General features: G+C 37.3%; 1 protein-coding gene across 9 annotated transcripts in view; it reads right to left on the reverse strand.

Moving 5' to 3' along the window:
• TLK2 (tousled like kinase 2) overlaps positions 1-16,893 on the reverse strand; it is a 148,048-nt gene that overhangs the window by 72,366 nt on the left and 58,789 nt on the right. For all 9 annotated transcript variants that reach the window (XM_037745970.1, XM_037745969.1, XM_017549249.2 and 6 more), the window contains one exon: positions 8,625-8,792. In XM_037745970.1, coding sequence (XP_037601898.1) covers positions 8,625-8,792 — 168 coding nt within the window. The remainder of the gene's footprint in view (positions 1-8,624; positions 8,793-16,893) is intronic.

Consider the following 16,893-nt stretch of genomic DNA (forward strand, 5'->3'; position numbering starts at 1 on the left):
AAAAGAAAGAAATCATGAGTCCAGCAGGATAGAAAATCAACATATAGGTGCGGTGGCTCACACCTGTAATCCCAGCACTTTGGGAGGCTGAGGCAGGTGGATCACGAAGTCAAGAGATTGAGACCATCCTGGCCAACATGGTGAAACACCATCTCTACTAAAAATACAAAAATTAGCTGGGCATGGTGGCACGCACCTGTAATTCCAGCTTCTTGGGAGGCTGAGGCAGGAGAATCGCTTGAACCTTGGAGGTGGAGGTTGTAGTGAGCCATGGCCACACCACTGCACTCCAGCCTGGGCGACAGAGCAAGACTCCGTCTCAAAAAAAAAGTAAAAATTAAAAAATAAAATAAACATACCAAATCAATTGTATTTCTATATTCTAGCAATGAGCAATCTGAAAATAAAATTAAGAAAACTATTCCATTTGTAATAGCATAAAAATAATAAATACTTAGGAATAATTCTAATGAAAGAAATATAAGACCACATATTGCAAGTTGCAAAACACTGTTGAAAGAAATCAAAAGACCTAAATAAACAGATATTTTGTGTTCATGGATTGAAAGACTTAAATACTGTTAAAAAGGCAATACTTCTCAAATTCATCTAGAGATTCAACACAATTGCTATAAAATCCTATCTGGTTTATTTGCAGAAAATGAAAAGCTGATCTTAAAAATCCTAGGGAAATGCAACAGATCCCAAATAGCCAATACAATCTTGAAACACAATGAAGCTGGGAGGCTCACCCTTCCCAATTTCAAAACTTATTACAAAGATACAGTTATTCAGACAGTGTGGTACTGGCATACAGACAGGTGATATGGTTTGGCTCTGTGTCCCACCCAAATCTCATGTTGAACCGTAATCCTCCTATGTCAGGGAAAGGGTTTGGCAGGAGCTGATTAGAACATGGGGGCAGATTTCTTCCTTGCTATTCTCGTTATAGTGAGTGAGTTCTCATGAGATCTGATGGTTTAAAAGTGCATGGCACTTTCCCCTTCACATACACACACTCTTTCTTTCCTGAGAAGGTGCTTGCTTCCCCTTCACCTTCTCCCATGATTGGAAGTTTCCTGAGACCTCCCAGTCATGCTTCCTGTTAAGCCTGCAAAACTATGAGTCAATTAAACATATTTTCTTCATAAATTACCCAGTCTCAGGTAGTTTACAGCAGTGTGAGAACAAACTAATACAACAAGCATATAGATGGAGTCGAATTTAGAGTCCAGAAATAAACTCCTTGCTATAAGTCAGCTGATTTTTGAAAATGCTGCCAGGACAATTCAACGGTAAAAGCACAGTATTTTCAACAAATGGTGTTGGGACAATAGGCTATCCACATGCACAAAAATGAAGTTGGAACTCCTTCCTCACACTACACACAAAAATTAACACAAAATGGAAAAAAGACCTAAATAAAAGAGCTAAAAGTATAAAGCACATAGAAGAAAAATATAGGAGTAAATTTTCATGACTTTAGGTTAGGTAAAGCCTTGGCTGTAACACTAAAAGCATAAGCAATAAAAGAAAAAACAGATAAATTGGGCTTTTCCCAAAATTAAAAACGTTTGTGCTTCAAAGGACACCATCAAGAAGTAAAGCAACTACCCACAGAATAGAAAACATCTGCCAATGATATAGTTGACAAAGATCTAGTATTCATAATACATAAAGAATGCTTACAACTTAACAATAAAGGCAACACTGTTTAAAAATGGGTAAAGGATTTGAATTGCAATCTCTCCAAAGAAGATACATAAAAGGCCAATAAGCAAATGAAAAAATACTCAACATCACCAGTTATTTGGGAAATGCAAATCAAAACCATAATGAGGTACCACTTTATACCCACTAGAATGACTGTAATGAAAAAGACAGACAACAGCAAGTACTGGCAAGGACAGGGAGAAACTGGGATGTACTGCTGCTGGGAATGTAAAAGGTGCAGCTGTTGTGGAAGTCTGACAGTTCCTCAAAAACAGTTACCATATGACCTGGTAATTTCACTCTTCAGCATATATCCAAAAGAAATGAAAATGTACGTCTATACAAAGTCTTGTACATGAATGTTCATAGCAGCATCATTCATAATAGCCAAGAAGTAGAAACAGCCTAAATGTCCATCAATGGGTAAAAGGATAAAGCCATGACCAACTGGCACCAAAAAAGGAGGATTCTATTTACTGATGCACACCCATGAAAATCCATAAAGCCATAATGATAATCAAAGAAGAGAAAGCTATTTGTCACCATTTGGCATAGCCACTAAACAACTACCTACTTTAAAAGTTTTTAAAAAAAAAATTAGGCCGGGCGTGGTGGCTCACGTCTGTAATCCAAGCACTTTGAAGGGCAAGGTGGGCGGATCACCTGAGGTTGGGAGTTCAAGATCAGCCTGACCAACATGGTGAAATCCCATCTTTATTAAAAAAAAAAAAAAAAAAATTAAAGCCTTATTAGTAATTAAAAGGAAAGAACTAAGCATTTAGCCTGCCTTTTTAGAAACGTATGTCAGTGTAGAGCAACAGGCACGGATGATAAGAGGAAAGTTCTATTTTACAGACGCTAATAGATATGTTACAATGTTAATTTGGCTATCTAGCAAAATGTTAACGTGTTTTTTAAAATGCCTATTTAATTAGTTAGAGATTGGAGGTCACGATTTCTGAATTGTATTTTAAAATACTTTGGCATTAAAAAAACAAACTACATTTTTTAACAATCAAGTTTTGAAGAACATCTGCATAATGTTAAAAGACACAAGTTTTAAGGAAATAAAGAGACTTGTCATTAAGGGAAAAAAAGATCCAGTAGACCTTGACAACTAGAACTGTTTCAATCCAAACTAATTCAATGTCTCTCTTCTTTTCAGTGAGTCCAATAAAATCATTTCATATTGCAATGCCCAACAATGAAACAATCATAATATTGTAAATGTTCTTTGCTTTAAGTCTTAGAATACTTTACAAAGCAGAAAAGACTGAATTGTTAAAATAACTAAATATCACACACTTACACTGTAACAATAACTTAAAAAACTGAAAAAGAAAGGAACACTGGGTGAAAGCTATGCTGAGTTTGTCTTTCATAATGTGGAGTAAATAGATCTTAAAAGTTGATTTAAACAAGGCCAGGCACAGTGGCTCAAGCCTGTAATCCCCACACTTTGAGAGGCTAAGGGGGGAGGATAATTCAAGACCAGCCTAAGCAACATAGTGAGAGCCTGTCTCTACCAATAAATAAATGTGATCCAATAAGGAACATATTATTTGATGTTAAAACAGTGATCATTAGAAAATCCAAAACATAAATTGTCAACAATAGTTATCTCTCTGAGGAATCCAAGGGAAGAATTTCACTCTTTTCCATCTCCTCAATATCTTGTGGGCCATGTTCATGTTCTACTTTTATAATTTAGGAAATTATTTGCTTATGATTTTCCCTGAGCTAGGTGTGGTAGTGCACACCTATCACTGCAGCTATTCTGGAGACTGAGGCAGGAGAACTGCTTGAGCCCAGGAGTTCCAAGGCTATAGTATGCTATAATGCTATGTGATCGTGCCTGTGAATAGCCACTGCATCCCAGCCTGGGCAACTTAGCAAGACCTCTTTCTTAAAAATAAAACCTCAAATTTTCTATGTTAAAACATAGAATTATGTCATAACTTTAAACATTTAAAAGGTCAAGTTCTTATATTCTGCCACCTGCTATTTTTATCAACACATATTTAGAAATCTTTCATTGGTGTATATATACAGCTACCTCATTTCTTTTGTCAGCTGTATAGCATTCCATTGTACAAATGTATTACAATTCATTTAACCAGTCCCTCTATGAAGAATGCCTTTAGTAATAACTCTTACAACATATAATTACACTGAGTGCTTATTAGAGCAGGTCTTGTTCTGGGCATTGGAGATACAGAAATGAACAAAGCAAAGTCCTTGACCTGATGGAGCTCACATTCCAGTGGGGGGAAGTCAGACAAAAGTCCATCATAGTACATCAGCTAGTGATAAGATTAAGGAGAAAAACAATGCAGGACCTAGGAGATAGATAACAGGTGGGGTGGGCAGGGAGAAGTTGCTCTTTCATAGTGTGGCCAGGGTAGGCCTCTCTAATACAGTAAATATGAACACAAACCAGAGAGAACTGAGGGAGCAGGCATGCTGATATATGGGTAAAGAATGTTAGGGAAAAGGCAACAGCCAACGCAAAGGCCCTGGGGTGAATGCATCACCAGGAGAGAGTATTTGAGAAAACAAGGTGGCTAGGGTGCATGGAATCTGATGCGAAAGGAAGACTGTAGTAAAATATGCCAGGGTGGGGGAAAGCAAACCATGCATGGCCATTTTAAGGACTTTTCAACAGGGAAGTGGCATGACTGCACTTACATTTCAATCCAGTCACTCTGCTTTGTTGAGAACAGATTAAAAGAAAACAAAGGTCAAAGCAAGAAGTCCAGTTATCTCAGTGGGAGACAATGGTTTAAGTTGGAGTGGCAGTAGTGAAGAGAATTAGAAATAGTAAAATTCTGAACATAGGCCCCATGCGGTGGCTCATGCTTGTAATCCCAGCACTTTGGGAGGCTGAGGCGTGTGGATCACCTGAAATCAGGAGTCCAATATCAGCCTGGCCAACATGGTGAAACCCCATCTACACTAAACATACAAAAGTCAGCAGGGTATGGTGGCACACACCCGTTATCCCAGTTACTCAGGAGGCTGAGGCAGGAGAGCCCGCTTGAAACTGGGAAGCAGAGGTTGCAGTGAGCCAAGATCGCACCACTGCACTCCAGCCTGGGCGACAGAGCAAGACTCCATCTCGAAAAAAAAAAAAAAAAAAAAAAAAAAAAAATATATATATATATATATATATATATATATGAACATATTTTGAAGGTAAAATCAGTAAGCTTTACTGATGGATTTGGATTTGGGATATAATATAAAAAGAAGAGAGAGATAAGAATGATTCCAAGGATTTTAGCTGTAACAATTAGAAGGAGAAAAGTTGACAGTTATTGAGATGTAGAAGGCTGTGGAGGTCAGGTACAATGGCCCACACCTACAATCCCAGCACTTTGGGAGGCCAAGGTAGGAGGATTACTTGAGTTCAGGAATTCAAGAACAGCCTAGGTAATACACCAATACCCTGTCTCTATCTTTAAAAAAAAAAAAAAAAAAGGAAGGAAGGAGGGGAGGGAGGGGGAGAGAAGAAGGAAGAAGGAAGAAGGAAGGAGGAGGAGGAGGAGGAAGAGGACGAGGAGGAGGAGGGGTAGCAGCAGCAGCAGGAGGAGGCGTCGGCGGAGGCTGTAGGAGAAACAGGTTTCAGGTGCGGGACAGAAGGAAGAGTTCAGTTTTGAACATGTTAAATTTGATATGTTTGTTAGACATAAAGAGGAAATGACTGGAGGCAACTGTCACAGGCCTAAAATTCAGGACAGAGCTCTAGGCTAGAGACATAAACTTGGAAGTCCTCTGCACATAGGAGTGAAGTTTTAATAACAAAGGAACTAGATGAGATTAAGAAGAAGGCCGGGTGTGGTAGCTCCTATCTGTAATCCCAGCACTTTGGGGAGGCTGAGGTGGGAGGATCACTTGAGGTCACGAATTTGAGACCAGCCTGGCCAACATGGCAAAGCTCTGTTGCTACTAAAAATACAAAACTCAGCCATTGGGAGGTTGAGGTGGGAGAATCACTTGAGCCCAGGAAATGAAGGCTGTAGTGAACTGAGGTTGCACCATTGCACTCCAGCCTGGGCAACAGATTGAGACCTGTTTTTTTTTTTTTTAAAAAAAAAAAAAAAAAAAAAAAAAGAGAGAGAGAGGAAGGTTAAGAAGGAAATGAAGGTAGATAAATGAGTCTGAAGACAGAGGCCTGGAACACTCTAAGGTTTGGAGATAGCGGATGTGAGCAAAAATCAAGAGTAGAAGCTAAGTAAAGACCGTATGCTTAGAGAAGAAAGAAGTGACTAACGGTTGATAATGAATTGCATCAGATGAGTTCTGATGTGAAGGTCATATCCTTTCAAACTCTGGGAGGGAAACTGCTTCCAGGTTTTTTGCAATGATAAACAATACCTCAACAAATACCTTTGTGTAATTTTATGGGAATGGAATTTCTGGACCCAAGGATATGTAAACTTAACGTTGAGATACACTACCAAGTTGTCCACATGACTACATCAATTTATAGACAGAATAAAGCTGTATGTGTCTCTAAACTATCACCTATACTGAAAACTATCAAATGTATTAATCCTTGCCAATTTGCTAGGTCAAAATGTCATCTTGTTTTATTTTGCACTTCTCTATGGCCAAAATTGAGCATTATTTCAAGTTATTAGCCACTTGCCTTCTTTTAAAAAACAATCTTACGTGCTTTTCTAAGAATCTGCTTTCCTTTACTGATTTGCAACACTTGTATATTAATACTAACCCATTTACTGTCTTCTTTCTTTATACTACTAAGCTTATGTGCTGGCTGGTACTGCTGAGAAGCAAAGAGAAACAGAACTGTACCAAAGCATTTAGACTTTTGGTTTTTCATACTGTTTCCATGTTCCTTCTTCATACACGGTCATTTTGTTACTTGTCTCTGCCACCTCTTTCCATATGAGAACAATGTGGCTATAGCATCTGCTACTTCTCTGATAGTGGAGTGTGTCAGCTGATAGGACTAAGCAGGTGGTCCTTCATGCGCATCTACCAGCAGCCTGTCTGCCCATACCTTTTACCGAAGATGGAAAGGGGAACAAGTGCTTGCTGACCAAATCTTGTGCTCATTACATGGTGGGCACTGCGTGTAAGTATGTGTGGAAGAAACAAAGGTAACTCCTCTCAAGTGAAAAAGAGGTAATTTTTAAGGCAATGACAAAAAGACAACTCCTTGATTATCCAAGGTTCTTCCTGGAAAAGTTAGATCCAAAATAAAGATTTAACAAAAGTAAGTATATGGTAAACATAAACAATCTCAAAATGTGTGAATGACACATTCTCTAAAACAATACTATAGTGCACTGCCTTCTCAAAGGAACTATTCCACACTGCTATCAGTCCCTCTTACAATATTATACGGGTCAATTCTCCCATTTTTAAAGTATGTATATTTCCTTTGTTACTTAAGGAAAGGACTATACTGCCTTCACACAAGAAGTTTCCACATCCTTTGATGATTAAAGATCAAAACACTTCTAATATTAAACAACGAAATAAATGTGAGCTCTACATACATTTAGGATTAACAAAAACAAGAAAGATACTGGGTTCCACTTTACAGACAGAAAAAAAAGTAAGATAATAATTTATCTGTTTATTCCAGTACAGGTGGTGAATAGCCAGAGCCTATCCCAGGCAGCTCAGGGTGCAGGCAGAAACCAGACCTAGATAGGAGGCCATTTTGTTGCACACACACACCCACACTCACTCAGACTGGGACTCTGTACACACACCAATGAACCTAATGAGCATGTCTTTGGGATATGGGAGGAAACCTGAGTGCCCTGAGAAAACCCACGCAGACATGGGGAGAACATGCAAACTCCACACAGATGGTGGAGTCAGCTCACAGTGGCTAATTAATGCTACAACAAAACCATCTGAATAAAATGACGTTATTCAAAGAGTGTTGTATCTCTTTCTTAAGGTAAAGCTACCATAACTACAAAAAAATTCCAAATCATACACAATAGTTTCCTATCTGGTTAACTGTTTTATTATTTGTATTTTCTTTCCTTAAGACACCCACTATTTTCAGTACCTTTTTGAACACAGTTGGTGGAGTGTGGACTGACGACTCATAGAATCCACAGGGCAAATAAACAGGAAACTTAGATTATAATTGGAACAAAATTTGGATGAATGGTGACTTTAATTCTGAAAGATGTCCCTAAAAGTGGAATAGGAATAGGGAAATGGGACTACTCTGGCACCGCTGGCAATAAACTGGTGACTCAGTAGGACCCAAAAACCAGGAAAAGTAACAGTTGGTTCAAATGGCATTCACAGTACATATGAAATGAGGTCAAACTTTCATAATACTCAAATTCTTGTTCTTCAAAGATGGAGAAAGAAGTAAGCTGAAAGGAGCAAATAGGTAGCCAAATATTCCTGGGAAAGGTAGGGTACCAACACTGTGAAGGGATGAGAAAGCAAGTGTGTACATGGCCCAAATGCTACATGGGGCAAATGACCAGTAAGCTTGCTGTGAGAATGCCTGCCCACATATTGAAACTGTACTGACTTGAGTATTAACTTACACAGATATGGCTGGAACTTGGAGATTCTATTTTTAATTATATCTTGGTTGTTAATGCAATTTGATCTGTATTTTCTTCTTTGTCAATCTAAGACTGTGCTTTCCTTCCCATTGTGTGTTCAGGCTTTGACAAAGCAGTCTCCCTCAGGAGCCTGAACCAAGGGAGATTGAGTAAAAACACAATACATTTAGAAGTGATATAGAATTAGACAGGTTTGGGAATGATAGTAAGGGGAAATCATGTTTTAAAAAAACCCTAGATATGTCCTTATCTCTCTATCAAAATAATTAATCCAACTTCATCAAGGAGTGCTAGGGCAATGGCAAGGATCTGAATTAACTTAGGCTTTGTACTCACTGAAACAAAAGTGAAGCAGAGGCCAGCTCCCCTTTGTGCCAGCTGCTCTGTGTCTAGCCGAGGTTTTGCTAGCATCACTGACATAAGGGTTGGCAGAGCAGACTGCTCCTCTGTCGCCTCCTTTGCAGCGGTGCCATCTAAACCATAGAGGGGCTGTTCTACTCGTCGCTGGAAAACAGTAAAGAAACACACAAATAACATGAGAAAGATAATCTGATACTGCCCAAACATGCAACAGACTAAAAACAGTTATCAAATATAACATGAATGATTTTTTTTAAAAAGCATCTCTAAAAATAATTATGGAGAGCACATCGACATTATCACTTGATTATAACCTATCTAAAAATGTGACTATCTTACTCAGATTCTTTGACATTATATTTTAATGGTTCTATAGTTATGTAAGTCTAAATTTATCCACTACTTTGTAGAGTTCAACAAATCAACTTCACAATACCCTCAACCCTACATAGGAAATATTTCCATCCTGTAGGTAAATGAAAATTAAGACATTATCCCATGACTTTTTTCTTTTTTTTTTTTTTTTTTTTTTTTAAATTTTTTTTTTTTTTTTTTTTTTTTTTTTTGAGACAGAGTTTCATTCTTGTTGCCCAGACTGGAGTGCAATAGCATGGTCTCAGCTCACTGCAACCTCCACCTCCAGGGTTTAAAGCAATTCTCCTGCCTCAGCTTCCCAAGTAGCTAGGATTACAGGTACAGACAGGATTTCAACATGTTTGCCAGGCTGGTCTCAAACTCCTGAACTCAGGCGATCTGTCCACCTCGGCCTCTCAAAGTGCTGGGATTACAGGTGGGAGCCACTGTGCCTGGCCTGTCCCATGACTTTACAGGTGGAGCTTATTTCACTCTCAATTCTATTCTCACTGTAGTATATTTAGATGCAAAAATCTAAAATAAATGCAAGCAAAACAAGTTCCACGGTATACTAAAAGGATAATACACCACAATTACATATGACTTCCTCCAGAAATCTAAAAATGGTTCAACATTAGCAAATCTACTAATATAATTCATTATATTAACTTCAGGGAGGGAAAAATTATGGCTCTTCCCATTGGATACCCAAAAGGATATCCACAGTGTTAGGTAACTCTTAAATGACTGGAATTGGCTGGGTATAGTGGCTCATGCCTGTAATCCCAGCACTTTGGAGGCCAAGGCAGGCAGATCGCTTGAGGTCAAGAGTTCAAGACCAGCCTGGCCAACATGGTGAAACCCTGTCTCTACTAAAAATAGAAAAACTGGCTGGGAATGGTGCTCAAGCCTGTAATCCCAGCACTTTGGGAGACCGAGGCGGGTGGATCATGAGGTCAAGAGATCAAGACCATCCTGGCCAATATGGTGAAACCCAGTCTCTACTAAAAATACAAAAAAAAATTAGCTGGTCATGGTGGCATGCACTTGTAGTCCCAGCTACCCAGGAGGCTGAGGCAGGAGAATCGCTTGAACCTGGGAGGCGGAAGTTGCAGTGAGCCGATATCGCGCCACTGCATTCCAGCCTGGCGCCTGGCGACAGAACAAGACTCTGTCTCAAAAAAAAAAAAAAAAAAAGATTGGAATTATCCATTTTTAATACAATAAACAGTATGTTTTTCAAAAAATCCATATAAAACATCATAATTAGTGGTGCCATACTGGAGACCCTCTCATTAAAGCCAGAAAACAAAGTAACACATTCTCATATTAGACGTTATTATAAAAGTTTTAGCCAATGTAAAAAAGAAAAAATATGAGGTAAAAATATTAGAAAATATTAAAGATTTTTAGTGTCACTTTTGGATGATATAACTATTCACAAAGGAAACCAAGCAAATCAATGGAAAAACTACTATAACAATTAAAAGGAGTTCAGTAAGATGGCCAAATACAAAATAAATACACCAAAATTGATAGCTTCCCCAACTGATTATAATCACACCATGTAATGGAGGGAAAAGCAGATTCAAAGTAGCAAAAAAAAACTGTAAAATACTTGAAAGCAAACTTAAGAAACATGCAGAGAATACCTATGAAGAAAAACTACACAGTTCCACAGACAAATATAAAAGATGATCTAAATTAAATGGTAATATCAAGTTCCTGGGTTCAGAATCTACAGACATCAAATTTCTCTAAAACCCAAGTTTAAGGTTTTTAATTTTGTTTTTGGCCTGTTTCTCTTCCAGGGGATAGTCTTATGGTGGCACAGTGGTCATCTAGGTTCTCTCCCATGCTTTTTTGGGCAGTTGTTTTTGTGGAATTTCACAATAAATTCTAAGGTCACTTAAAAAAATAATCATAATCAGCCACATAATTTTTCAGAAAGAGTATCAGGGAAACTTGACCAGATATCGAAACATACTACAATGTTACATGAACTATAACAGTATCATACAGATACAGAGGCAGATTGACCAGTGGCACAGAATACAGAATTCAGAAACAGATCTATATAATATGGATATATAGTTTGTGATTAATGTGCATTTCATATCAGTGGGAAGTTACTAAAAAGATGGTAGGGCATTTGTACAGATACTAGCAAAAAAAGGGAAAAGTAGATTTCTACCTTTTAATCACATATAAAAATTATAAGAAGAAAAAATAAACAAATTCCTTTAGAATTTTTTAGTGGTAAAGGACTTTTTAAACATGACATTAAAAATATAAACCATTGGCAGAGCACCGTGGGCTCACGCCTGTAATCCAGCACTTTGGGAGGCTGAGGTGGGCAAAATCACTTGAGGTCAGGAGTTTAACACCAGCCTGGCCAATGTGGTAAAACCCTGTCTCTACTAAAAATACAAAAATTAGCTGGGTATGGTGGCACATGCCTATAGAACCTGCTACTCAGGAGGCTGAGGCACAAGAATTACTTGAACCCAGGAGACAGAGGCTGCAGTGGGCCAAGATCACAGCACTGCACTCCAGCCTGGGCAACACAGCAAGACCCTGTCTCAAAGGAAAAAAAAAAAAAATATATATATATATATATATTATATATATATAATATATATATATTATATATATATAATATATATATATGCACACACACCATATAGGAACATTGTTAGATTCTTTTATATATATCCCACACACTTTTTTTTTTTTTTTATCATATAGGAATAAGACAAATCCCATAAGTCATAAAGGAAAAACAATAAATTTGACTACTTCAATTTTTTTTACATCTGAATGGTAAAAGTCAACATGAAGTTAAAGGCAAGATTACAAACATGCAAAAATATTTACAATATAAATAACAATAAATAAATAATAATTTATTAATAAATAATGCTTTACCCATCAGTAAAACAAAAACCAAAAACACACAAATATTTCAAAAGAAACATAGGCAAAGGACCTGAACTAGCATTAAAAGAGAAATCCAAAACGCCATTAAACATACGATAAGAAGTTTAATATAACTAATGAACAAATGCAAGTTAAAACAAGGTATTTTTCTTGATGGCAAAGATTACAATGATAAAATTCACTACTAGCAGGGTATAAAAAATTGGTACTCTCAAACTGCTAATAACCTCCTAGCAATTTACGTGATGACATTTTTAAATGATGATACTCTGACATGGGAATTACATTTAGGGAATTTACTGGGAAAAATGCAGGTATGTACAAGAATGTTCATTACAACACTATATATAGAATACAAATGTTTACAAGATATTAGTTAAATAAGCTAATACAATGGAAATTAGAAAACCCATTATATAAACGTACATGTGTATATATCAAAAAGTCTAGAAATATTTGCCCACCATACTCTCTAATAACTGTTCTTTTGGAGGAAACTTTCTATTTTACCATTTCTGAATTGAACTTTCACAATCTGCATGAATAAAGGAGGCAATTTTTCTTAATCAGGAATAATTCTTTAATATTTTCATGCCAAAAAATAAAAGTAAAATAATCCTGACAAAGAAATTTAATTTTTGAATCTATGAGTAGAGTCCTCCTGATGATTAACACTCCTACCCCACCAAATGCAAAAGTTTAAACCCAGGTTCCAGAACACATGTGATACCCATTGATGACAATATTCTCACGGCATGAGAGAATGAGCTACAACAGTAAAATTAAACCTTCTGTCATATATTCAATAAATACCTGACAAGGGTTGAAAGATTTTAAAATATTTCTGTAAATATCCTATGTCAGCTATAGCCTAGCCTGTTTGAACCAACCTTCCTCTGGGGGGAAAAAAAAAAACAAACTACAAACGTAGGATAAAATATGGGCAAACAACAGTAACAAACATTAGAAACACTCAAGACTTGATAAAATGTTAGGGATCTGCCAGGACAAAATCTAAGGGAAATTAGGAACACGAGACAGGTAAAAGAAACACCAAAGCCACATATGGCCTAAGAGCACCTGCAGGTCTTGAATTTCCATTTTCAGGGCGACATGGTATCAAGCAGAGAATCACAGACCAAAGCTCAGCCAAGACAGAGGGTTCAATAGGAAACCCTTCCCACTTCAAGCTGGGCCTCCAAAGAGCTACACTACATTCTCAAGGAAAGGGTAAGCCAGGAAAAATTACCCCACCCTCAGACAGTTACAAGGAAGTTGCCTTAGCAGCAGTGTAAGGGTTGGGGGTTCTCTTGAGAAATGTTAACACAATACAAATCAATTATTCCTAGTAGTTGAAAGAAGCAAACAAAATAAACAAACTAAACAAAATATGTCATAAATTCACTAAGGTGGCATATAAGAGAAGTAAAATCTTCAGGTACTCAAAGGAAGCAAATCAAAATTTTCCCTGGAGTTAACACATCTTCATTCATCCTAGATCTTGAAGAAACTCCACAAACAATTTTGCAAGAACAATGAGGAGTACACAGTGAAAAAACAAAGCATAAAAGAAATAAGGCCACGAGCAACAACTAAGAAAAACAAGAGACACTAGAAACAGATTCACATACAAGCTTCAGATGCTAGCATTATCAAACAGATTATAAAATAATTGTGTCTAACACATTAAAAAAAAAAAAGGCTTGAAAATATCTACAGGAAATGTAATTCTTTTTCTTAAAAAGCCAGTAGCTGCCAGGCATGGTGGCTCATGCCTGTAATCCCAGCACTTTGGGAGGCCGAGGTGGGCAGATCACCTGAGGTCAATAGTTCAAGATCAGCCTGACCAACATGTAGAAACCCCATCTCTACTAACAATACAAAAATTAGCTGGGTGTGGTGATTCATTCCTGTAATCCCAGCTACTCCAGGGAGGTTGAGGGAGAAGAATTTGCTTGAACCCAGGGGGCGGAGGTTGTGGTAAGTTGAGATGGCGCCAATGCACTCCAGCCTGGGCAACAAGAGCAAAACTCTGCCTTAAAAAAAAAAAAAGAAGGCAGTAATCAATTCAACAGGGCTAACAGCTAATTAGAAACAATAAATAAGAATCTGGGAACTGAAAGGCAAGAAGAAATTATCCACGATGGAGTATATAAAGACAAGAAGAACAAAATACAAAAAAAGAAGTCAAAAGGCATGGTAATAAAATTAGGAAGTGTAATGTATGGTTAACTAGAATTTCGTAAGAGGAAGAAAAAAGAACAAGTCAAAGATAATATCTGAAGAGACAACTGCTAATTATTCAGAACTGATGAAAGACACCAACCCACAAATTCAAGAAGTACAGAAAATCACAAGCAAGGGAAATGAAATGACACATCATCATAAAACTACAGAACACCACAGCTAAAGACTTTCAAAGCAATCAGGGGGGAAAAAAGCAGTTATCTTCAAAGAAACAACAAGCAAATGACAGCTGATTTCTTAACAGTAACAATGGAGGGCTAGAAGATGGTAATGGATTACTGCTCAATTGTGTTAAAAGAAAAAAAAAGCAAACCTAAAAATATACACAGCAAAAATACCTTTCAGGAGTAAGAGCAAAATAAAGTTATTTCAGTAAACAAAAATCTAGAGTTAATCCTTTGCAGATATACTGTAGAAGAATACTAAAGGAATATTTAGGCAGAAGGAAATGACCCCAGGTGGAAGGTGTAGGATGCAAAAAGAAAACAACTACAAAGAGGTAAATATACAGATAAATCTAAATGAACACTGATAGCATTAAACAATAATATTTTATGAGACCAAAAAAAGACAAAATATAATACCACCACCACCAGGTCAGTAGCAGAGTAAACGGTGTTCTGAGGTCATTATTTTATTTGGTAAAGGATAAAGAGATACAACTGACGTTAAATTTTGGCATATTAAAAATACATGTGGTAATTTATTTTTACTCTTTCATATTTTTGGGTTTTGAGATGGGGTGTCACTCTATGCTCCAGGATGGAGTGCAGTGGTGTGATCATGGCTCACTCCAACTCTGACATCCTGGGCTCAAGCAATCCTCCGACCTCAGCCACCTGAATAACTGGGGCTACAAGGTGCGTGGAACCATGCCTGGCTAATTTTAAATTGTTATGTTTTGTTGTAGAGACGGGGTCTCGTTATATTGCCTAGGCTGGTCTCAAACTCCTGAACTCAAGTAATCCTCCCACCTGGGCCTCCCAAAGTGCAAGGATTACAGGCGTGAGCCACCACACCTGGCCGAATGTGATACCTTCTAAGAGAAACACCAAAGATAGCCTAGTTACTAGAAGAGGAGAAAAATAGAAAATGACTTAAAAAAAATTCAATCTAAATAAAAGCAAGAAATTAAAGAAAAAGGAATACAGTACAGGCAAGATAAATAAACACATTAAATGATGATACATCTAAACCAAATATATTGGTAATTATATTGAATGTAAATAAAAGAAAAATTTTAGACCTAAGAGAACAAAATCCAATTATATGGTATTTGCCAAAGATACACAGAAAACATAAAAATGCAAATTTAATAGTATTAACAATGGAAATAGTTATACCACACAATGGTTTGGATATACTAAATATCACATAAACCACATTTAAAGCAAAGAGCTTCAGCCAGGCTCAGTGGCTTGCACCTATAATCTCAACACTTTGGGAGGTCCAGGCAGGTGGATCACTTCAGGCCAGGAGTTCCAGACCAGCCTGGCCAACGTGGCAAAACTCTGTCTCAGCTAAAAATTCAAAAAGATTAGCTGGGCATGGTGATGCATGTCTGTAATCTCAGATACTTGGGAGGCTGAGGCACGAATTGCTTGAACCTGGGGGGGTAAAGGTTGCAGTGGGCCGAGATTGTGCCACCGCACTCCAGCCTGGGTGACAGAGGAAGACTCCACCTCAAAGAAAAAAAAAAAAAGAAAGAAAGAAAAAAAATCTAAAAAATCATTCCGAGCTTGCCATGCCAGGTGGCTCATGTCTGTAATCCCAGCAGTTTGGGAGGCCAAGGCAGGCGGATCACCTGAGGTCAGGAGTTAGAGACCAGCCTGGCCAACATGGTGAAACCTCTCTACGAAAAATACAAAAATTAGCCAGGTGTGGTGGCACACACCTGTAATCCCAGCTACCCAGGAGACAGAAGTTGCAGTGAGCCAAGACTGCACCACTGCACTCCAGCCTCAGGGACAGAGTGATGCTCTGTCTCTAAAAATAAAATAAAATAAATTTAAATATAAAAATAAAAATCATTCCTAGCTTGCCAGCTGTGAGCTGTCCTTTGTCAACTCCTGCATAAAAACTTACATGTTTTACATGCTTTTTGTATTTTTTATATTTAACAAAAATACAAAATAATCTTCCATAGGTAAAAAGGTAAAAATAATAATTTTATCCATCTATTCTTCCCTTTCAGCATAATTTTGGGCACCTATTATATGCCAAGCACCGTTTTGGATGCTGGAGACTGAAAATGAAATAAAATATTGCTTACATGTCAAATGGGGGAAATTAGTTTAAAAATTACACTTTTATGTAACAAGAGACAGCAGTAAACAAAACAAAGCAAAATCCCCATTCTTATGAGATTAACATTCTAGTGGCAAGATGGGCAATTAAATATGCAGTTGAAAATAAAAATATATAAATTATTAAATGAAAATTAAACTTGTAACACACCGATGACAATAAATGATCTACAAAATACACGACGAAATGGACAAACCTCACAAAAGTAACGTGGAACAAAAGGACTAGCCACAAGAATATACACTGAATAATTCTTTTATACAAAATACAAAAACAAGAAAATTCATTTATGTTGTTAGAGGTCAGGCTAGTGGCTATCCACTAGGGGTTAGTAATTGAAAGGGAACACGGGAACTTCTGCATCATTAGTAATATTTCTTGTGCTTGTAGAGTTTGT

Source organism: Cebus imitator, unplaced genomic scaffold (assembly GCF_001604975.1).
Source record: "Cebus imitator isolate Cc_AM_T3 unplaced genomic scaffold, Cebus_imitator-1.0 Scaffold217, whole genome shotgun sequence".
NCBI lineage: Eukaryota > Metazoa > Chordata > Mammalia > Primates > Cebidae > Cebus > Cebus imitator.